Raw genomic sequence first — 24,659 nt, forward strand, 5'->3', positions numbered from 1 at the left:
TATTCCATTACATTCATATACCACAATTTATTCAGCCATTCCCCATTGATGGGCCACCTCTTGATTGCCAGTTTTTGGCCACCACAAAGAGAACTGCTATAAATATTTTTGTGCATGTGGGACCCTTTCCCATTTCTATGATCCTTTGGTGATACAGTCATTGAAGCAGTATTGCCAGGTCAAAGGGTATGCACATTTTTGTAACCCTTTGGGCCTACCTTCAAATTGCTCTCTAGAATGGCTGGATCAGCTCACAGTTCCACCAGCAATGAATAAGTATTCCAACTCTCCCACACCATCTCTAACGTTTATCATCCTGTTTTGTCATGTTAACAAATCTGAGAGGTGTGATGTGATACCTCAGAGTTGTTTTCATGTGAATCTCTCTAATCAACAGTGATTTAGGCCATTTTTTCATGTGACTACACACAGCTTTAATTTCTTCCTCTGCAAACTGCCTATTCATATCCCCTGATTATTTATCAATTGGGGAATGATTTGTATTCTTGTACATTTGACTCAGTTCTCTATATATTTCAGAAACAAGGCCTTTATCACAGACAGTAGTTGCAAAAATTCTTTCCCAGTTTTCTCCTTACCTCCAAATCTTGGTTGCATTAGGTTTTTTTGTGCAAAAACTTTTCAATTTAATGTAATCAAAATTATCCATTTTGCACTTTATAATGTTTTCTATCTCTTGTTTAGTGAAAAATTTCTCCATTCTTCATAACTCTGATAAATACATTATTTCTTGCTCCACTAATTTCTTTATAGTATCAATCTTTATACCTAGGTCATGTATCCATTTGGACTTTATTCCTGTATGTGGTGTCGGGCATTGGTTTACGCCCAGTTTGTGCCACACTGTTAACCAGTTTTCCCAGCAATTTTTGTCAAACAGTGAGTTCTTATCCCAGAAGCTGGGGTCCTTGGGTTTATCAAACAGTAGATTGCTATATTCATTGACTACTATGTCTTGAGTACCTAACTTATTCCACTGGTCTACCCCTCTGTTTCATAGCCAGTGCCAAGTGGTTTTGATGACTGCTGCTTTATAATACAATTTGAGATCTGGTAGAGGTAGGCCACCTTCCCGAGCATTTCTTTTTATTAATTCTCTTGATATTCTGGACCTTTTGTTCTTCCAGATGAATTTTGATATTTTTTCTAGCTCTACAAAATAATTATCTGATAGTATGATTGGGATGGCACTGAAATAGTAAATTAATTTAGGTAGAATTGTCAGTTTTATTATATTGACTTGGCCTACCCATGAGCAGCTGGTGTTTTTCCACTTACTTAGATATGACATTATTTGTGCAAAAAGTGTTTTGTAATTGTGTTCATATAGTCTCTCAGTTTATTTTGGCAGGGAGACTCCCAGATATTTTATGTCTGTCTTAGCTTTGAATGGGATTTCTCTTTCAATCTATTGCTATTGGGTTTTGTTGGGGCAGCTAGGTGGTACGTTGGATAGAGCATCAGTGCAGGAGTCAGGAGGACCTGAGTTCAAATCTCCCCTCAGACACTTGACACTCACTAGCTGTGTGACTTTGGGCAAGTCACTCAACCCCAATTGCCTCATCCTGGGTCATCTCCAGTCATCCTTATGAATATCTGGTGACTGGATTCAGATGGCTCTGGAGAAGAAGTGAGGCTGGTGACCTGCACAACCCTCCCTCACTCAAAACAAAGTCAAGTGCAAGTCATGTCATTATTTCTCTGATGGCATGGTCTTCTTTGGCAATGAAGGATGAACACAAAAGTTGGGCTTTGTTAGTAACATACAGAAATGCAGATGATTTATCTGGGTTTATTTTGTAACCTGCAACTTTGCCGAAGTTGTTTATTATTTCAAGTAGTTTTTTACTTCTCTGAGATTCTCTAAGTATATCATATCATCTGCAAAGAGTGATAACTTAGTTTCTTCTTTGCCTATTCTAATTCCTTCAATTTCTTTTTCTTCTCTTATTGCTACAGCTAATACTTCTAGTACAGTGGTGATAATGGACATCCTTGTTTCACCCCTGAGCTCACTGGAAATGCATCTAGCTTATTCTCATTGCATATTATGCTTGCTGAAGGTTTTAGGTAGACACTGATTATTGTTTTATAGAAAATTTCATTTATTCCTATGCTCTCCAAGGTTTTCAATAGAAATGAGCTTTTCAATAGAAAAACTTTTTTTGTATCTACTAAGATAATCATCTGGTTTCTGTTAGTTTAGTTGTTGATATGATCAATAATGCTAATAATTTTCCTGATATTGAACAAGTCCTGAATTCCTGGTATAAATCCAACCTGCTCATAATGTATTATTCTTGTAATAAGTTGCTGTATTTTTTTTATAAAATCTTATTTAAAATTTTTCAATCTATATTCATTAGACAAATTGGTTTATAATTTTCTTTCTCTGTATTGGCTCATTTTGGTTTAGACATCAGAACAATATTTGTATCATAAAAAGAATTTTGGAGGACTCCTTCTTCTCCAATTTCCCGAAATAGTATATATAGTATTGGAATTAACTGTTCTTGAAATGTTTGATGGAAATCACTTATAAATCCATTCGGCCCTGGAAATTTTTTCCTAAGGAGTTCAGTGATGGTTTGTTCAATTTCTTTTACTGAAATGGGGTTAAGTATTCAAATTCCTCTTCTGTTAATCTGGGCAATTTATATTTTTTAAAATAATCATCCATCTCATTTAGATTGTTGAATTTATGAGCATACAGTTGGGCAAAGTAAATTCTAATTACTGTTTTAATTTCTTCTTCATTGGAGAATAGTTCACCCTTTTCATTTTTTATATTGGTAACTGAATTTTCTTCTTTTTTCAATCAAATTGGCCAAAGATTTATCAATTTTATTGGCTTTTTTTTTCATAAAACCAACTCTTAGTTTTATTAGTTCAATAGTTTTCTTAATTTCAATTTTATTAATTTATCCTTTTATTTTCAATATTTCTAATTTGGTATTTACTTGAGGATTTTCAATTTCTTCTTTTTCTAGCCTTTTCAGCAGCATACCCAAGGCACTGATCTCCTCTTTTATTTTCAAGTAGGTATTCAAAGAGATGAAACATCCCCTAAGAACTGTTTTTGCAGTATCCCATAAGATTTGGTAGGTTGTCTCATTATTGTCATTCTCTTGAATAAAGTTGGTGATTGTTTCTATAACTTGTTATTTAACCCACTCATTCTTCAGGATTAGATTATTTAGTTTCCAATTAATCACTGGTCTATCTTTCCATGGTCTTTTATTACATATAATTTTTATTGCATTATGATCTGAGAAGGATTCATTGACTATCTCTGCCATTCTGCACTGGATTGTGAGGATTTTATGCCCCAGTATAGGGTCAATTTTTGTATATGTGCCAAATAATGCTGAGAAAAAGATATTTCTTTCTATCCCCATTCAATTTTCTCCAGAGATCTATCATATCTACCTTATCCAGAGTTTTATTCGCCTCCTTATCTTCTTTCTTGTTTGTTTTGAGGTTAGATTTATCAAGTTGAGAGAGGAGGAGGTTGAGGTCCCCCACTAGTATAGTTCTGCTGTCTATGTCTTCCTGTAACTCCCTAAACTTTTTCTCTAAGAATTTGGATGTTATACCACTTGGAGCATAATTTTATTAATGATACTGCTTCATTGTCTATGGTGCCTTTTAGCAAGATATACTTTCCTTCTTTAACTCTTTTGATTAGATCTATTTCTCCTTTTGCTTTGTCTGAGATTAGGATTGCTACCCCTGCTCTTTTTACATCAGTTGAAGCACAATATATTCTACTCCAATCTTTTACCTTTACCCTTTGTGTATCCCCCTGTTTCAAATGTGTTTCTTGTAAACAACATATTGTTGGATTGTGGTTTTTAATCCATTCTGCTATCCATCTCCGTTTTATAGGACAGCTCATCCCATTCACAGTTATGATTACTACCTGTGTCTTTCCCTCCATCCCCTTTCCCCCCATTTGTGCTTTTGGTTTTCCTTCTCCCTTCCCCTCCACAAGTTTTAATTTTTGACCACTGCTTCCCTCAGTATTCCCTTCCTTCTTTCAGTCACCCTCCCTTTTACTCCCCTTTACCCTTATGACTTTTTCCCTCCCTTTTAGCTTCCCCTCCCTTTTCTTTCTCCCTTCCCCTCCTACTGCCTACAGAGGTAGTTAGATTTCTATACTTAACTCAGTTTGTTGTTCCCTCCTTGAATTAAATCAGATGAGAGTAAACAAATGGTGGTATATGAATGTAATAGAATACTATTGTGCTATAAGAAATGATGGACAGGAGGGCTGGAAGGACTTATATGAACTGATGCCGAGTGAAATGGGCAGAATGAGGAGAACACCGTACACAGTATCACCAACTGTGTTTCTGGCAGACCTAACCCTTCACAGCAATGCAGAAACCTAAAACATTCCCAAAGAACTGTTGACTCAAAATGAAATCCACATCCAAAGAAAGAACTATGGAATCAGAACACAGAATGAAGCTGACTATTTTCTCTTGTTCTATGTTTTGTTTTGTTTTTTCTCATGGTTTCTCCCATTCATTTTAATTGTTCTATGCAACATGACTAATGTGAAAATGTGGTTAATAAGAATGTACGTGTAGAACACTAATAAAATTGCATGCTATCTTGGGGACAGAGGGAGAGAAAATCTAAGACTTATGGAAGTGAATATAAAAAGCTGAAAACAAATTAATTTTTTTTAAAAAAGGAGTCAAGCCTGTTTTATAAAAAAAAAATTAAACTGCGAGGGGAAGACCCTCAGAGTTGCTGACCAAAAGAGAAACTGTTATTATTTAGGTTCACTCAGAGCCAGGAGGGACAAATATATGGAAGCCACAATTTTTAAAAATGTATTTAGGATATGAGACGCAACAAAATACAGTATAATTTGTATCAGTTTAAAAAAAAGTTTACACTGACCAAGACCATGACATTTTAATATCAATGGAGAAAGAGTCCATGAAACAGAGGATCCATTTAATACATTTTGGTGTATTCATATAATAATAATGATTAATACTTATATGCCACTTACTATATGTCAGGCACTGTGATAAGCACTTTACAATTATTACCACATTTGACCCTCACAACAACCCTAGGAGATAGGTGCTGTTCTTATCTTTGATATCATCATTGTAGTGATTAAAAAGATGTTTTTGATATGACTCCCTAAATTCTGGAAACCATACTTAGTTCTAGTTGGAGAAATGATAATGCATTTAAAGTAGGCAGAACCACTAGAGGCCTAAATTGTCTCCATGGAAGACAGCATAATTTATTAAAATTGTCTTAATAGCATTGTGTTGATGGTATATTTGATACTTTTTGTTAATAAATTTGACATTAAACTTACTCAGTAAAGGAAAATGGCGATGTATCACTAACAGATTCATGTGAAATTGAAAAAAAATGTTAAGCATTTTTGTTGAAAGTTATGGCTCTTAGAAGACCCTACCATTTTAGAAATTTTTTATGGAAGTTCCCTTGTTATGCATCATATTTACAGTGTCTAAGCTTTCTCTTTTGTGTCTGATCCAATTTTTGGTTTTTCTGTATTGAAATTCTTTGGGACTACCCAGAAGACTGGAAAATTTTTACATTCTCTGTTTAGGGATTCTCTCTCCTCTGATTTCTTTGCTTCTCTGACCCCTATAATAAGCTTTTTGAATGATACTGAACTGTTGATTTTGTTCTTTGCGTTGCTTTGACTCCTTTAATCATAAGCCTTGTTTTCCTTTCAACAGATGATTAAAGGCATCTAGTAGTTCTAATATATGCTTGTTTTCTTGATTCCTTTCTAGATATATAATTACTGTCATTTCACATAGTAACCTTTATGGATCCTCAAATCCAGGGTTCCTTACTCAATAAACATTTCTTAAGCACCCAATATGCACTAGATACTGTGCTAAGTGCTGGTAAAGCAGTTCCTTCAAGACAACCCTTCTGTGATTGCTTGAGGTGATGTTCTGATCCTGGATTGCCATCTGAAATTCTTCTATTTCCACAAATAAATCTGCATGATGGCAACTTATTTTGACATTTCTTTGTGAACATGTTGTTGATATAGTTAACATGCAGGTAATTTTTTGATTCCACTCTTAGATTCTATTGTAGTTGGGCAATATTGAATTCGAATTTTATACTGTGTATGTCAGTTAAATATTGTTGTACCCTTTCAACGCCTTTCTTCAGGTCTTCAATACCTTTCTCCAGGTAATTCTGCAATGGTGGTGTCTAATACTTATCCTAGAAGCATTTCTTGGTAGCACCAACATTCTGGTTCATAGCATGACAATGGCTACCACATACTGTGTGTATCCTGAAATGTTTCTAAATGTTTTAACAATTATTATAGGAAAACTTGTTCCTAATGGCTTATTTTAATTAATTTAATTTAGTTAACTTATTTTAACTAATAATTTGAAATGGTTGATCCAATTAGATTCATAGCATCAAACTAAAAAGCTTTTTGAAATGAGTGTCTATATACCCCAAATTACATGAGATATAAGTATTTCTTTTGCATTTGTTTCATAATTAGGCATAATTTCTGGTGTATCATGCCTTGTTATAGACACAAAACACTAAGGAATGCCATTTGCTCCACTATTAACATCCTCCATGTTAAGCTCATCATCATGATGGTTTTGAATAGGACTACCTTGCAACTGTAGCTACCCTATTTCCATAATGGAGGAGGAGTTGTATTACACTGACTAGGGTGCTAACCTAATCAGTGAAATCTTCAGAATCCAGGTTCTCATTTTTTTTTGTCATTTTTGTCATGAGATACTGTTATTGCTGTTTGTCCTTCATGATTGAAAAGGACCAAAATGACATCACAATGTCAGCATCAATGTACAGTGTGTTCCAGCTATGGCTGATCGGACCAATATGACCCCAGAAGACTCTATAGCAGGCAGGGCACAAAAAATCCACCTGATCGTATGGGAGGGTGATGTCTCTAAATTTGTGCATTTCATGTTTCTTTTAAGCTAACATAATTTGGTTTTGCTCATAGAGCAAACCTTCTTTGATGAAGGTATGCCATACTGGAAAATCCTGTGCCAGTGTCTCCCATGTCACAAAACTGATTCCAACGTTCTTTAGAGAGACCTTGAGTATGTCTTTGTATTGCTTCTTCTGACCATCCTGAGTGTCTGACTTATGTGAGTTCTCATAAAATAGTATTTTAGGCAAACATGTTTGGCATTTGAACCACATGGCTCTCTGCAAGAGTTGTGCCCTCTGCAGTAGAGTTTGAATACTTGAGTTCAGCTTGAAAAAGGATCTCATTGTCTGGTACCTTACCTTGCTAGGTGATTTTTAGAATATTCCTAAGACAATTCAAATGGAAGCAGTTCAGTTTGCTGGCATGGTGTTGGTATACTGTCCAGGTTTCATAGGCATATGGTGAGGTAGACCTTCAATTTCACAGGAAGTTTAACACTTCTTCTCTCCCATACTTTCCTTCAGAGTCTCTCAAACACTGAGCTAGTTCTGGCAATGTGTGTATCAACTTCCTCATCTATGTGTACATTCCCAATGTGCTGTCAAGGTAAATGAACTTATCCATACCATTCAAAATTTCTCCATTTGCTGTAACTGATGGTTCAACATATACACAGTGTGGTGCTGGCTGGTGGAGAATTTTATTTCTTGGTGTTACCTGTCAAGCCAAAATTGGCACAAGTGGCAGAGAAAAGATTCATACTTTGTTATATCTCAGGCTCAAAAGCTGCATTAGGTACACAAAAAAGCCATGCACCAACTCTCCCTCCACTTCAATCTTGGCTTGTACCGTTTCAAATTAAATAATTCAGCACCAGTTCAGTAGTTAACCTTGATGTTGTTTTAGTACTCATTACAAGCATCTGACAACATTGATAAAAATATCATGCTAAAAAGAGTAAGAAGAAACACACTGTTCACTCCAGTGGTGACTGGGAAAGTGCAAGAGCATTGTCCATTATCTAGAACCTATGCAAGCACGCCATCATGGAACTAAAATGGCATGAGTATTCTTTTGGATAACAGAGAAATATGTGCATGCTCAGAAAAAACTCAATATTTATTAAAGGTTGGTATTTGTATTATTTTATACAACAGTTATTTATGAACATCATTTATATCGACCCAAATATATGGATCCTAGGGATGAGGACATTTCAAATCACTGTACCATACTCAGTGTTTAACAGTGTCACTTAATAATAATAATAATGTTTCTTAATCATAAAACCATTTTTAAAAGCTAATTGTTAATTAGCCTTGTATATTTGGGGAAGATTTAAATGAAAGTAATAAAAATGACAAATAATCATTTATATCAAATAAAAATAACCATAAGATAAAGGACATGTTGTTTGTCATGATTTACACTTAGAAAATGTTGCCTCTATGAGTAGGGGATTTTCAATAGGATTTTTTTTAGCCAAGATGTTTGATGCAGGAAGAAATTAAAATAAAGTACTATATGTATTTTTTCTAAATAGAGCTAAATATGGATTAATTGTGATGATTAAATAAGTGAATTATTATACTCAAGAAAATGTGAATCTGGAAGATGGTGGAGTAGAAGGACAGACCTGTAAAAGCTCTCCCCCATAGCCCATAAATTACCTGTAAAAAATGACTCTAAACAAATTCTAGAGCAGCAGAAGTCACAAAATGACAGAGCAAAAGAGATTTCCAGTCCAAGGCAGCCTGGAATGCTGAAAGGAAAGGTCTATCACACAGGTCTTGGAGCAGAGCACAGCCCATGGAGCCCAGTCCAGCCTTGGCTGTGTGGCACCAGCAGGGACAGGACTGGAGCAGGTCTCAGGGCATGGAATTCCCAGCAGCAGCTGTAGTTCCCAGATTGCTCAACCCACAAAATCAAAAGGCAGCTCCAAAGGTCAGTGAGAAAGCTCTTTCACCTGGGTGAGAAGGGAATGCTGTCGGGCCCCGGTGGCCCCAAGATGGCAATGGTTGCAATAGCACAGTGTCTGATTTAAGAGCCCTCAGCCTAAAGACCCTAGAGGAACTGAGCAGCCAATTTAGGTCACAGACCTGAATGACGGCCCTGGGGTGAGGAAGAGCGCTGGTGTGGTGGAGCTGTTAGAGGCTCTAGAGAAGGAATTCTACTCACAGATCCTAGGCAGAAAAGAGTGCGTGTGGTTGCTCCCAGACCAGAGTGCAGGCCAAGAGAGGAGCAAACTCCTCTCCCTTGATTGTGCCACCTTGGAGACTCTGAGAACTTACAGGTCCCTAGAATATAACCAACACCTGACAAAAGACTCAAAAGTCAAGTAACAGGCTGGTAAATGTCCCCAAAAAAGGAAAAAAAAAAATAAGACTATAGAAGGCTACTTTCTTGGTGAACAGGTATTTTCTTCCATCCTTTTGGATGAGGAAGGACAATGTATAACATTAGAGGAAGACATAAAAGTCAAAGTTTCTGCATCCAAAACCTTCAAAATTAAGATGCAATGGTCTCAGGCCATGGAAGAGCTCAAAAAGGATTTTGAAAATCAAGTAAGAGAGGTGGAGGAAAAATTGGGAAGAGAAATGAGAGTGATGCAAGAAAATCATGAAAAGCAAGTCAACACCTTGCTAAAGGAGACCCCAAAAAATGCTGAAGAAAATAACACCCTTAAAAATAGACTAACTCAAATGGCAAAAGAGGTTCAAAAAGCCAATGAGGAAAAGAATGCTTTAAAAAGCAGAATTAGTCAAATGGAAAAGGAGATTCAAAAGCTCACTGAAGAAAATAGTTCTTTAAAAATTAGAATGGAGCAGATGGAAACTGATGACTTTACGAGAAACCAAGAAATTAGAAAAGAAGTCCAAAACAATGAAAAAATAGAAGACAATGTGAAATATCTCATTGGAAAAACAACTGACCTGGAAAACAGATTCAGGAGAGACAATTTAAAAATTATGGGATTACCTGAAAGCCATGTTAAAAAAAGAGCCTAGACATCATCTTTCATGAAATTATCAAGGAAAATTGCCCTGATATTCTAGAATCAGAGGATAAATAAAAATTGAAAGAATCCACTGACCACTTCCTGAAAGAAATCCAAAAAAGAAAAACTGCTAGAAATATTTTAGCCAAATTCCAGAGTTACCAGGTCAAGGAGAAAATATTGCAAGCAGCTAGAAAGAAGAAATTTCAGTATTGTGAAAATACAATCAGGATAACACAAGATCTAGTAGCTCCTACATTAAGGGAGTGAAGGGCTTGGAATATGATATTCTAGAAGTCAAAGGAATTAGGATTAAAACCAAGAATCACCTACCCAGCCAAACTGCTAGAATATTTTAGCCAAATTTCAGAGTTCTCAGGTCAAGGAGAAAATATTGCAAGCAGCTAGAAAGAAACAATTTGAGTATTGTGGAAATACAATCAGGATAACACAAGATCTAGTAGCTCCTACATTAAGGGAATGAAGGACTTAGAATGGTGAGTTGATTAAGAAGGGATGGTATCCAAAAAAATAAAATTATGGAATGAGAGAGATTTATATTGGGAGGAGAAAGGGAGAAATGGAATGGGGCAAACAATCTCTCATAAAAGAGGCAAGAAAAAGCTTTTTCAATGGATGGGAAAATGGAGGAGGTGAGAGGGAAAAAGTGAAGCTTACTTTCATCACATTTGGCTTAAGAAGGGAATAGCATGCACACTCAATGTGGCATCAAAATCTATCTTACACTACATGAAAGTAGGGAAGAAAGGGACAAGTGGGGTGGGGAGGATGACAGAAGGGAGGGCAAATGGGAAGAGGAAGTAATTAGAAGTAAACACTTTGGGGAAGGGACAAGGTCAAAAGAGAGAATAGAATAAATGAAAGGCAATTAATAGAGTTAGTCTTACACAACATGACTATTATGGAAGTCTTTTGCAAAGCTACACATATATGGCCTATATTGAATTGCTCGCCTTCTCAGTGGGGATGGGTGGGGAGGAAGGAAGAGAGAGAAGGTGGAACTCAAAGTTTTAGAAACGAATGTTGAGAATTGTTTTTGCATGTAATTGGGAAATAAGAAATACAGGTAAGGGAGTATGGAAATTTATCTTGCCCTACAAGGAAAAAGTGAAGATGGGGATAAGGAAAGGGAGGGGTGTGATAGATGCAAGGGCAGATTTGGAGAAGGGGTAATCAGAATGCACGGTGGTTTGGAGTGGGGGAGCGAAGAGATGGGGAGAAAATTTGGAACTTAAAATCTCATGGAAATGAATGTTGAAAACTAAAAATAAATTTTTAAAAAATTAATTACTTAAAAAGAAAGGAAAAAAGAAAATATGAATCTAGCAGATTTTGCATCACAGACCTATTTTTATTTTTAAATGTGACACCATCTTGAATCCAAATGAAGACTTTGCTAGGTAGCAGTTAAGAAGAAACAAAAGTCATATGGTTTTAGAACTGAAAAAGGATTTTAGAGATCATTTTATAAATGAAAAAAAAAAACCCTATACAATAAATTTTATGTGACCTGACCTTAGTTAAAGAGCTCAATCTAATTTGTACCACAATTTTCCCTGTCTTCTCTAAAATAAAAATACAACTTTCAGGTTTTCTAAGGATTTTTTTTTTCGGCTAGTGCATGTAGGGAAACAGGGAGATGTGAAATAATGGCCAAAGAGTCAACATTACAAGATTATCTAGAGATTTTAACTATCAATAGGAGGGAGAAGAGCAGCGTTTTCAATGTGATGTGTATAGGATGGGACTAATCATTTAGTTCCTTTCTCCCCATACAGACTTTTGTTTTCTTGGGGAAAAAAAAAACTCCATCAAAACACCTATGTTACTTTTTATTCCCTGTGGCTGATAGTCTAGGATTTAAACCTTTCTTTTGATAGGTATTCTCTACAACAACAATCTTCTTCTCCAGTAAGTAGATATTAAAAGGCAACCACTGAAGAGAAAAATGTTCAAGTAACATCCATTTATCTCTCAGAGAAAAGTTTTGATTATTACTCAGTCTCTCTCTGCTTCTCCCCCAAAAAGTTAAATGTCACTTCCTCACAAACTACACATTATTTTGATGTACTCAATTTTGTTGTTTCCAATATTGGATCCAACATCCCAACTGTGAGGCTGGGGGCGGAGCCAAGATGGGGGCAGAGCCAAGATGGTGGAGTAGAAAGACACATATATGCAGGCTCTCCCCACACAGCCAATAAAATACCTGTAGAGAGGGACTCTCAACAAATTCTGGAGCAGCAGAAGTGGAGAACAACAGAGTGGAGGAGATTTCCAGCCCAGGGTGACCTGAAAGGCCCACAGGAAACATCTGTTGCACCAGACGCAGAGCGGAGCCCAGCCCAGCCTTGGCCTCGCAGCATGGAGCAGCTCTGGGAGGAGGACACCTTGGGGGTGGAATCTCCAGTCACAGCAGCAGCATCAGTGGGTCCACAGATCCCTCAACCCACAGGCATCAAAGGTCAGTGACAGGGTTTTTTCAGCTGGCCAGGAAGGGAGAAGGGCTTTCCCACAGCTCCGGCCTCAGGCAGCGGCCACAGAGGCCACATTGGGCAGGTGGCAGCAGTTCCCACAGCAGCCCCTACAGCAGCCCGCATCCGTTGTTAGATCGTAAAAACCTTGGGGGTACTGAGGAGCTGATTATTACCTCAGCCCAGTGTAGAGACCCTGAGGGAGCTGATCTTTATCTCACACTGAATGGCGGCCCTGCCTCCACAGCTTATCTGAAAATCAGTCACTGGTGCTGGCTTGGTGGAACTGGAGGCCAGGTGGCTGTGGAGAGGTAACTGCTAAGCTTCTGGACACAAAAATCTATCCCTACTCCCAGACCAGTGTACACACCTGATTGTGCCACCTTGGAGGAACTGAGATCTTACAGATTCCCAGAGTATACCCTAGTCTTGACAAAGAACCCAATAGTCAAGTAAGTGGTTGGGAAAATGCCCAAAAAAGGGAAAAAAAATAAGGCTATAGAAGGTTACTTTCTTGGTGAACAGATATCTTCTCCCATCCTTTCAGATGAGGAAGAACAATGCTTACCATCAGGGAAAGACATAAAAGACAACTGTGAGGCTGGATGGTTAGGTAGGTAGAGTGTGAGAGTGTGAGCCAGAAAGACTAGGTTTTCAGACTATAAATTACGTAGTAGATGCCAAACCACATTGGGAGTTAAGGTTTCCACACTAGGAATTTCCTATACTAATGAAATCATAGGTCTGGATTTAAATATGCGTGTATGTAGAGAGAGAGAGAGAGAGAGAGAGAGAGAGAGAGAGAGAGATAAATATAGATACATATGGATATATGTATGTATAGCTTTGCTCTGCAGTGATTTATTTTTATTTTTTAATATTATTATTAATAGAATTTTATTTTTTCCAATTACAGGTAGAGATAGTTTTTAACATTCATTTTTATAAGATTTTGAGTTACAAATTTTTTCCCTTCCTCCTCCCCAAGATGGCAAGCAATCTGATATAAATTATACATATGCAATTGTGTTAGATATATTTCTACATTAGTCATGTTGTGAAAGAAGAAACAGAACAAAAGGGAAAAACCACAAAGACAAAAAAGTGAAAATAGTATGTTTCAGTCTGCATTCAGACTCCATAGTTCTTTCTCTGGATGTAGAGAATTTTCCATCATGAGTCTTTTGGAATTGTTTTGGATCATCATATTGCTGAGAAAATCTAAGTCTATCAAAGTTGGTCATCACACAGTGTTGCTATTACTATGTAAAACATTTTCCTTGTTCTGTTCACCTCACTCAGCATCAGTTCACATAAGATTGTCTAGGTTTTGCTGAAGTCCGTTTATTTGTCATTTTTTATAGCACGATAGCACTCCTTTACATTCATATCCCACAACTTTTTCAGTCATTGCCCAATCAATGGGCATTCCCTCACTTTCCAGTTCTTGGCCACCAAAAAAGAGCTGCTATAATTATTTTCACATACATGTGGGTCCTTTCCCTTTTCTATGATCTCTTTGGGATACAGCCCTTGGAGAGGTATGCAGTGATCTTTTTAACAGCTTACAACAAAATCAGAAGGAGCTAGCTGGCATGGTGGATAGATATAGCACAATGCCTGAAGTTGGAAAGAGCCAAGTTCCAGTCCTGTGTCCATGCATGTGTACACACACACACACACACACACACACACACGATGGGAAATTTATTCCACAAGGCCCCTCCTTGACTGACTCCTCCTCAGATACACTTCCCTCCTATCACCTAACCCTGCCCAAAAGCCCATGCTCTTATAATTTCTTCATAATAAAGACAGGAACATTTTTGTTGATGGGTCTGATATATTTTGAAGAGACAGTATATAACATGTGGAAATGTAACATACATGTGATCTATGCATACACTATACACAGATATTTGTGCAGAAATACACATATTTGTGTTGTTTGTGTTTGCCCATTTCACATATGCATGGATACAGATACACACATACACATCTCCAAGTATGATGAGTAGCAATGCATACGTTACTAGTAAATACTAACTTTAAAAAAATCAAAGTTCGCCTTCCTTATTGATGCAACCTCCTAAAATAAAGGAATCAACATTAAATGGGCAATGTGGATGGGCTGGCAGTCATAGGAACAAGGCCTGCCTCTGGTGCAGACAGATGTATGGCCATGAGGAAGCCCATGATTTCCTTCACTCCTCTCTCCTCAGGGCTTTCTCTGCCATGCCCAGGTGCTTAGGACCTTCACCCCAGTCCACTCCAAGCACAATCTGATGTGTTGTCTTCCCCCACTGTCTTCATTGAGGGCAGGGAATGCCTTTCTTTCTGCTTATATTTGTATTCTCACAGCTTTGCTCTAGTCCTTGGTACATAAAAGCACTTAATAAATGCTTGTTGAAAGTCATTCCCCAATTGATAAATGGTCAAAGGATATGAACAGGCAATTTTCAGAGGAAGAAATTAAAGCTATCTATAATCATATGAAAAAATGCTCTAAATCACTATTGGTTAGAGAGATGCAAATCAAAACAACTCTGAGGTACCACATCACACCTATAAGATTGGCAAACATGACAGAACAAGAAAATGATAAATGCTGGAGAGGATGTGGGAGAGTTGGAACACTAATTCATTGTTGGTGGAGCTGTGAGCGCATCCAACCATTCTGGAGAGCAATTTGGAACTATGCCCAAAGGGCTACAAAAATGTGCATACCCTTTGACCCAGCAATATCGCTACTAGGACTATATCCCCAAGAGATCATAAAAATGGGAAAGGGTCCCACATGTACAAAAATATTTATAGCAGCACTCTATGTAGTTGCCAAAAACTGGAAGTCAAGGGGATGTCCATCAATTGGGGAATGCTGAATAAATTATGGTATATGAATGTAATGGAGTACTATTGTGCCATAAGAAATGATGAACAAGAAGACTTCAGAGAGGCCTGGAAGGACTTATATGACCTGATGCTGAGTGAAAGGAGCAGAACCAGGAGAACTTTATGCACAGCAACAACCACAGTGTGTGAGAGTTTTTTCTGGTAGACTTAGATTTTTGTAATAACACAAGAACTTCTGAAAAAAAAAAAAAATCCCAATGGTGGACCTCAAGGCAAAAAGCCTTCCACACTCAGAGAGAGAAATATGGAAGTCACTCACATAATGTAGCAGATCATGTATGTGTATGTGTATCTGTTTGTGTATCATGTTCTGATTTGTTATACGGATTCTTTCATTTATCTTAGTCTGACTACATAGCATGACGATAGTGAAAATATACTCAATAGGAAAGTATATGTAGAATCTATACAGAATTGTATGCAGTCGTGGGGAGGGAGGGAGGTAGTGGGGGGTGGGTGGGGAGGGATAAAATCGCAATTGTATGGCAGTGATTGTTAAACATTAAAAAAAATAAAAAAATTAATAAAAAAAAAAATAAATGCTTGTTGACTGACTGACTGACTTATTACCCTTTTGTTATTCCCAGACAACAAACAATAGACAAGTGCAGTGTGTATATACATGTGACATACATGTGTACTGTATGTATTTATATGTATAGATGAATGAATACATGTACAAACTGAGGAAGGAAAGGGGAGGGAGAAAGAGACATATCTTCTAAAGACTTACTCCAATGTCTCACCTTTGGAATGAATGAATGAATATACAAAGTGGTGAGGATACAAATAAAAAAGCAAGTCAGCCCCTGCTCTCAAAGTATTTACCTTCCACTGTGGCTTCCCCAAACAAGCACCTTCTCTAAAGGCATGATGGGCTGCCTGCTCTGCTGATGGAAAAAGGATTGATGCTAATGAAGTCCACACACGTATATCCACGCAAACATACATGGAAGCACAGGAGCAATGTGGATAAGACAGCCCCCTGTTCTTCCCACATTAGGGCTGGGTCCATCACATGGGCCAACCCCCCAGACAAGAGGAAGCTTTCTCTCTTCCTTGCTATTTTCCCCATATGAGGCCAAAGCAATCAGTTAAAGCACCAAACAACTGACTGAGGGTAGAGACCAATATTCCCTCTTTTATTTAATTAATCAAGAAACACTGATTCACCATCTCCTCAATCCTCTACAGCTGCAAAGCAACAGAACGTAGAGAGAAGTGTACAAAACTGAATCTCTATGCTCAAGAAATTCAGGGACTAGTTAGCAAGATCAGGCTCACACAAAACAGAAGACAGTGAAGTACAGTAAAATGACTCTAGTTCTAAAACAAAGGTCAGAGATAAGAGTTTCAGAGGTCAGAAGAAGGAGAGAGCAACCGACATATATCAGAGAAGTCAAAAAAGCAGAGGAAGAGGAATTCTTTCAGCTAAAGGGTAGTGAGTTTGACTGTGATTCCTGGGAAAGTTCTCAAAAGCATTTTTAAGGAGTAAGCTCACATAAAGGGAAATGATGATGACTAAGAGTTTTATTATTTGCAGGTAATAAGATGACTTTTACATGGAACTGGAGATATTCTTGGTCTTTAGCAGTTCTAATGAAAAACTGCGCAGACCACATCTCTCCTCCACTGAAGGAGGCCCCACAGCCAAGAACAAAGATCTCTTCTTCCCCTTCCTTTTGAGCCTGTGGCACTTGAGGCACTTGCCCCTGCCCTTACATGGACTTTTGTTTTTCCTATGGCCTGGTCAGCCACTACTGTTCCATCAACAGATGGATGTTATCAGAGAGCTGCCTCAAATTAAGAACTGGAAAGTATTCTTACCTCATGTGGAAGGCTGCTGAACCCTCCACAAACCAGCAATCACCAAAATAAGTCACCTCAGACAATGGATATCCCATAAATACAGGACAAAGGCTCTAAATATTACTGGCATTTGGTGTATTATTTGACCCTTTGGAAATCAATGGTAACTTCTTAAAGAGCCTACCATTTTGACAGCTGTACACGCCTCCTCCTTATATTTGGCAAATACAAATAAGAGACAAAAACATAAAAGTAGGAGCCAAAGTAGCCTAAATGATAGCTATTACAAAGCATGAAATGTGAAAAATGACTACTTTTATTGTTTCAACATCAGACTTCAGAACCGTATCATTTTTAGTAGCACGCACAGATTTTACTTTATGGATGAGCAAGTCAATAAAAGGGAAATGCTAAAGATTTCTGCTAGCAAAGGGTATCTGAAGTTGCAGTACCTGGTAAAAACTGGATTATGTTCAGTCATAGCTACTAGCAGTTTCAGAGCGTAGGCTGGTACTGGGTCAGGTTCCATAAGAACATGCTCATACCTTGAATAAAAGAAAAACATTTAACACAATTTAAAATGCAGAAGTCTAAAATTATAAGAAATAGCAATACATCCATCAGATATAAAGTTTAAAAGGCCAACAATCTTTCAAAAAACTAGAATGCAAAAGAATTATAATCTAGGTTTCAATATTGCTAATACTGAAGTGCTCCTGAAGGCAGGGTTTTCTGGTAACCTACCCCTCCAAAACCATCATCAAGAATCTGGAATCAATGTCAAAAGACCTAGAACCCCTTCAAATAGATGCCTTTCAGTTGATGCATTTTATTCATAAGTTCTTAGAACCAACTGGTTTTGATTCATGCACAATTTCAATAGACTGATTCTTTTATTTCCAAGGCAACAGCAGATAAGAAGCAGTAGATTAGAAGAGTGAGGGCAAATGGTTACTGCAGACAGGAGCTAATAACAATGAGCACTGACAGCTGATAGTCTAATGGCAATAGAAGAGATTGGGGAAAAAAATCACTATCAAGTCGCACAGAAATCTCAGAAAGCTGAAAAATCTGGGAAAATGTCAAGTAGACACCAAGGACCTACACACAATTAGTAGGTCATGAAGGCATCACTGTATCATAGCATTCTATAATAATGATATGCAAATAAGAGAAAAATTGAGGAATTACTTAAATATGAAGTTAAAAAATCAGAAAGCACTGAAAACCTACACTTAAAGCAAAATCCAGAAGTGCTACTTACTACTGAAATAATGCACATGAATCAAATGATTCTGAAGAAGAAAGGGGCACACTCAAAATGAAATTTTGAAGTCTTCTTTGAGTTTGATTTGACAAATCCAACTTACAGACCATAAAAAAAAGCTGGCATCTGCCTTAACCATGTTAAATGAATACATTCTCAGGAAACACAGACAGACTAATTTCAAGGCCTTGAACATGATAGTAGATGCTGTAGTTACTTATGTTCTAGGACCAAAAAGGTGGAAGTACTTAAAACTAATCCTAAGAGGAGGCATTAAATACCAGGAAAGAATAAATAACTTGAGAAAGTTATAAAGAATTGTGGAAAGGTATTGGAGGATGCATCAATATCTAATGGGTACAACACAGTGGAAAACATGAAAACCACATCAATTAAAAGAAAAAAGAAGGAAGGAAGGAAGAAGGAAAGGAACTTGTGGAATGGAATGAGGCAAATTAAAGTCTGTTCGAAATTTTTGATCTCCTTAATCCACAACTGAAAGTGAAAGCTGAAAAGTTAAGGCAATGTGGGGAGTCAAAACAATACTAAGAATAAAATTAAAATTCCAATATAATTAACTGCTATAGAGGCTTGAGAAAGAAAATAATTAGAGGAAAAAGAACCCCTTAATTAGGAGGATATGGAAAATTTCTGGTAACATATTGCTATAAGAAGTCTAATATAATAAAAATGCAAATTGAACCAACTTCAAAAGAAAAAATTTGCATTAATGTAAAGAACAAAGGAAAAGTTATGTCAAGAAAGGCAGCTGAAGCCCTAACATCCTAGTGAAACTAGAAAGTGCCAGGTCCAAAGAAACTCCTTAATTATCGACTCAACTGCTTTCTGGTGGTTCATCAGGTATTAGCAAAGCACTCTACCAACTCTCGCCCATGCAGGTCTGACTCATCTTTCCTAAGAGAAGGCAACACTTCCCCACTGCCAAATAATGAGAAAACGTTGAACCCTCCAAATACAGGCCAATTATGAGTCTGAGTATTTTGTACTATTCAAAACAACTCTTTGAGAAAACAACATATTGGCTGAGGAGTAAAAAGAGCATGCCAGAAAGCCTCAGAGGAATAAAGGGCATTGACTTGCTCTTGACATGGCTGTCCAAAGGGACTGCCATATTTACCCAGCCTTTACAATGGCAAAGGCTCTGCCACAGTCCACATTCATAGTTTCTGTGTGTACTGTCCAATATGTAAAACAGATCCAAGTACAAGAGAACACTAGTGAATCTGATGCTCACATGAAAATCTGTTCTCTTTTTAAAGCACATCACCAATACATCATCAACAATAACTATTGTAAAATGTGGCCTCTTCTCGAGAGACCATTTAAGCCTATTCTGGTGCTGTCTCCTATTGAACCATTATTATCACTCTTGAAAGCTTATGGCTTTCAAGTCAATGAGGAAGTAGAATCACTTGGTATCCATGGATGGCATCAACTTAACTAACAATATGCTGGAAAAGATATCAATTAAATGGCTGGATTTGTTTATAGAAATGTAGGCCACTTATAATAATAAAGGATTAGGAGATTTCTACCAAAAATTAGAGAAATGTTATTTTTAAGACTGATGCAGTTTATGCAATGGTGGAAACTGCATAACCTATTACTGCATGTTGTAAAACTGTCGTGTTGTTGTTGAGTTGTTTTTCTATTGTGTCCAATTCTTTGTGACCCCATTTGGAGTTCTGTTGGCAAAGATACTGGAATGTTTGCCGTTTCCTCCTCTAGCTCATCTTACAGATTAGGAAAATGAGGCAAACATGATTAAGTGATTTGCCCAGGGTCACGCAGCTAGTAAGTGTCTGAGGCCAGATTTGAACTCAGAAGAGAAATCTTCCTGATTACAGACCCAGTACTCTATTCACTGCATCACCTATCTGCTTTGTAAAGTTTTAGCATCTACTAGATATTTTAAAAGATAAGGTTAGATAGTGAGAATTATACATCAGATATTTGCTATGTTACATAAGCTAAGACAAAAAAAATATCCATACCAAAAAATACAAATCCTTAAATATCTTGAGAATTATACAAACAAATGGTACTGGAACTAGACTTTTTACATACAGAAATGTTACCTATAGTAGTCTGGAAAAAACATCAAAAAATAAAAAATTAAGAACAAAATCTTTAAATTCATATCACTATGTTCAACAGTCTATCTCCAAATTATATTAATGAAAAGTTTTGAAAAATATAGAGCTCCTAGCAGAAGAAATTAAAACCATGCAGGAAAAGGACAAGGTACATATAATCTATCACCTGGTCTACTAGAGTTACTTGTCCAGGTGAAATTTCAGTGAGTTCATGAAAGATGAGCTTCCATTCCAATTCTCTTATTCAATTACAAAATGCAGTCCCTTTATCCACCTGTACAGTAGCTCCCAGAACATTCATTATAAAGAATAATGGCAGGATACAACCTGTCCTATCTGAACTCTGGCCAAAAAGCTCCAAAAATGAGCTAACAATGAACAAAAACACTTACATAGTATTTTAGAGTTTTTAAAAATGTCATACCTGACAACGAGTCATATGATAGTTCAAATACTATCAACTCTATTTTATAAATAGGAAAACTGAGGCTCAGACAAGTTAGGTGGCTAGTCCATTATTATACAGTTTCAATTCAATTCAACAAGTATTTATTACATGCCTACTGTGTGCCAGAATTGCACTATGGTGCTAAGGTTACAAAAAGAAATGTGAAATAGTCCCCAAGGTAAGATTATAGACAAATTGGGCAAAACAACATGTACACAGATAAGTAAATACAGAATAAATATAAAATTGTTTAGGTGGGCTAGAAACTGAGGGAATCAGGGGAGGTTTCTTGAATCAAGCGGCCCTTGGGCTGTCTTAAAAGGATCTAGGGGTTCCAAAAGGTACAGATAAAGAGAGGAAACATTCCAAGTATACAGTAAAGCCTAAACAAGGCTGGGCAACTGACCAGATATGATAGGTTGAGAGTCAAGAGAGAGGATTCCAAAGCTGCAAACCCAGGAACTAGAAGAATGTAATTACTCTGTAAAGAAATGGTCTTAGGAGGAGGAGTGGATTTAGGGAGGAAAGATAATAATTAGTTGTGAATATGATGAGAGAGAGAGAGAGAGAGAGAGAGAGAGAGAGAGAGAGAGAGAGAGAGAGAGAGAGAGAGAGAAAGGAGGAGAACAAGAAAAAGAAGATAGAGATGATGATGATGATGATGAACAAAGCCATGTGATACACATAGGGTATGAGATACGAATACAAAGGAAACTGAAGATGATTGGTCAAAAAAGGAAGAAGAAAATCAAGAAATCATGGTGTCAAAAGCCCAAAGAGAGAAGAATGTCCAGGTCAGTAGTGTCAAATGCTACAGAGAGAACAAGATGACAAGAATTGAAAGGATATAACAGGGAACTGACAAAAATGTAAAGAAAATGCAATAAGAGTAAGCTGCTACTTTCGAGAGCCCCCAGTTACCTGAAAACAACTTTTAGAGATTCTATACTGCACTGCCTGTGGATTCTCTCAGAGCACCCAGTACAGTGCACACAGAAAGGCTGCAATAGAGAATAACTGATTTTAGACCCCTGTGAGAGTATTGACTTTAGTTTTGTACTAAAAAAATGGCTAAATAAATGAAGAGAACAATTATAATGTTTAAAGGGGAAGACTAGAAGGAAGATAGACTGATTACCAATTCAAGATGTTACAAGGAATCATACAATTAAAGAGACACTTTGGGGTCATCTAGTCAAGTTCCTTTATATTACAAGTGAGGAAACTGAGACCTAGAGAATAAAGTGAAATCTAATTCTAAAATACATTCTCTGGATGGTAAGCATGAAAATAGAAACCATACAACAACTCTGACCAGATCCTTAAAAAACAAAAAGCCAGTAATTAAGAAGTGTTACAACACCAAAGAGTAGGAAAGTCAACAAGAATCATGAAAGGGGATTTACAGAGGCAGAAAGTACAACACATTTTATAGTAAAAAAAAAGAAATATTGACTTTGGAATCAAAGGATCTTGGTTCAGATATGGCATCTATCTGCCTCTTGTTACCTATGTGGTCTGAGGAATATAATTTTAACTCTCTGAGACTCCATTTCCTCACTTGTAAAATGAAGAAATTGGATCAGATGTTCTCTAAGGTCCCTTTCTGCACTAAATCTATTACCCTATGATCATCATGAAGCCATCAAAGAAGAAGAACTAATGACTTCAAAAACAGTCAAAAATACTAAAAAAAAAAAAAAAGTTAAATTTATAAATGTTATAAAAGGACTAAAAACATCATCAACATTTAAATATAATGGGAGTAATCCTACAGAATTTTTAAAATTCAAACAGAAATATACCATCATCACAAATCCACATCACAGCTAAATTACAGACTGAGATGAAACAAGAGAAACTAATGGACCTAGAAAATAGATCTGGGTGGAGTCAAGATGGTAGAGTAGAAAGATGTACATACTCTAGCTCTTCCCCCACAGCCCACAAAATACCTGTAAAAAAGGACTTTAAGCAAAGTCTAGAGCAGCAGAAACCACAAAATGACAGAGTGAAAGAGATTTCCAGCCCAAGGTAGCCTGGAAAGCTGACAGGAAAGGGTTATCACACTGGGGATGAAGCAGAGCGCAACCCACAGAGCCCAGCTCAGTCTTGGCCTCTGGGCATCAGCAGGAACAGGACCAGAACAGGCTTCAGGGGTGGAATTCCCAGCAGCAGCATCGGTTCTTAGATCCCTCAACCCACAAGGGCCAAAGAAAGCTTCAAAGGTCAGTGAGAAAGCTTTCTCATCTCAGAAAGGAAACACGGTCTGGCCCCACCAACATAAGTCACTGCAGCAGCAGCAGCACCCATTGTTGGAGCCCTTCACCTAAAAAGCCCTTAGGAGAAGAGCAGCTGATCTGAATCTCAGTCCTGAGTGTCAGCCCTGCCCTCCACCTAAAGCCCCTGAGGGAACTGAGCAACTGATCTGCATCTCAGCCCTGCACCAGCCCTGGGGTGAGGAAGAGGAATGTTGGAAGAGCTGGAAACAGTTGTGGAGAGGGAATTCTACTACTCACAGATTCTGGGCAGAAAAGTTTTTGGTTGCTCCCAGACCAGGGCACGGACCAGGAAAGGAGTAAACTCCTCTCCCTTGATTGTGCCACCATGGAGGAACTGAGAACTTTCTGGTCCCCAGAGTATATCCTCCTCTTGACAAAGGATTCAAAAGTCAAGTAATTGGCTGGGAAAATGCCCCCAAAATGGAAAAAAATAAGACTATACAAGGTTACTTTCTTGGTGAACAGGTATTTTTTTTTCCATCCTTTCAGATGAGGAACAACAATACATACTGTCAGAGGAAGTCAAGGCTTCTGCATCCAGTACTTCCAAAATAAAAATATAATGGTCTCAGGACATGGAAGAGCTTGAAAAGTGAGTAAACAGCTTGCTAAAGGAGACCCAAAAAGAATGCTGAAGAAAATAACAACTTTAAAAATAGGCTAACTCAATTGGCAAAAGAGGTGCAAAGAATCAATGAGGAGAAGAATGCTTTAAAAAGCAGAATTAGCCAAATGGAAAAGGAGGTTCAAAAGTTCACCGAAGAAAATAGCTCTTTAAAAATTAGAATGGAACAGTTGGAAGCTAATAACTTTATGAGAAACCAAGAAATTACAAAACAAAACCAAAAGAATGAAAAAATTGAAGATAATGTGAAATATCTCATTGGAAAAACAACTCACCTGGAAAACAGATCCAGGAGAGACAATTTAAAAATTATGGGACTACCTGAAAGCCATGATCAAAAAAAGATCCTAGACATCATCTTTCATGAAATTATCAAGGAAAACTGCCCTGATATCCTAGAACCAGAGGGCAAAATAAATATTGAAAGAACCCACTGATCACCTCCTGAAAGAGATCCAAAAAGAGAAACCCCTACGAATATTTTAGCCAAATTTTTTTAGCCAAATATTTCGCCAGGTCAAGGAGAAAATTTTGCAAGCAGCTAGAAAGAAGCAATTCGAGTATTATGGAAATACAATTAGGATAACACAGGATCTGGCAGCTTCTACATTAAGGGACTGAAGCCCTTGGAATAGGATATTCCAGAAGCCAAAGGAACTGGGATTAAAACCAAGAATCACCTACCCAGCCAAACTGAGTATAATACTTCAGGGGGAAAAATGGTCATTCAAT

The 24,659-nt window shown here is 37.3% G+C and overlaps 1 protein-coding gene across 14 annotated transcripts in view; it reads right to left on the reverse strand.

Moving 5' to 3' along the window:
- Window positions 1-24,659, reverse strand: part of ULK4 (unc-51 like kinase 4) — a 674,194-nt gene that overhangs the window by 371,159 nt on the left and 278,376 nt on the right. For 11 of the 14 annotated variants that reach the window (XM_072651430.1, XM_072651418.1, XM_072651425.1 and 8 more), the window contains one exon: window positions 17,641-17,733. The exons of the other annotated variants lie outside the window; for them this stretch is intronic. In XM_072651430.1, the coding sequence (XP_072507531.1) occupies window positions 17,641-17,733 (93 nt within the window). The remainder of the gene's footprint in view (window positions 1-17,640; window positions 17,734-24,659) is intronic. 14 annotated transcript variants of the gene reach the window in all.

This window comes from Notamacropus eugenii, chromosome 3 (genome assembly GCF_028372415.1).
Source record: "Notamacropus eugenii isolate mMacEug1 chromosome 3, mMacEug1.pri_v2, whole genome shotgun sequence".
NCBI classification, from domain to species: domain Eukaryota; kingdom Metazoa; phylum Chordata; class Mammalia; order Diprotodontia; family Macropodidae; genus Notamacropus; species Notamacropus eugenii.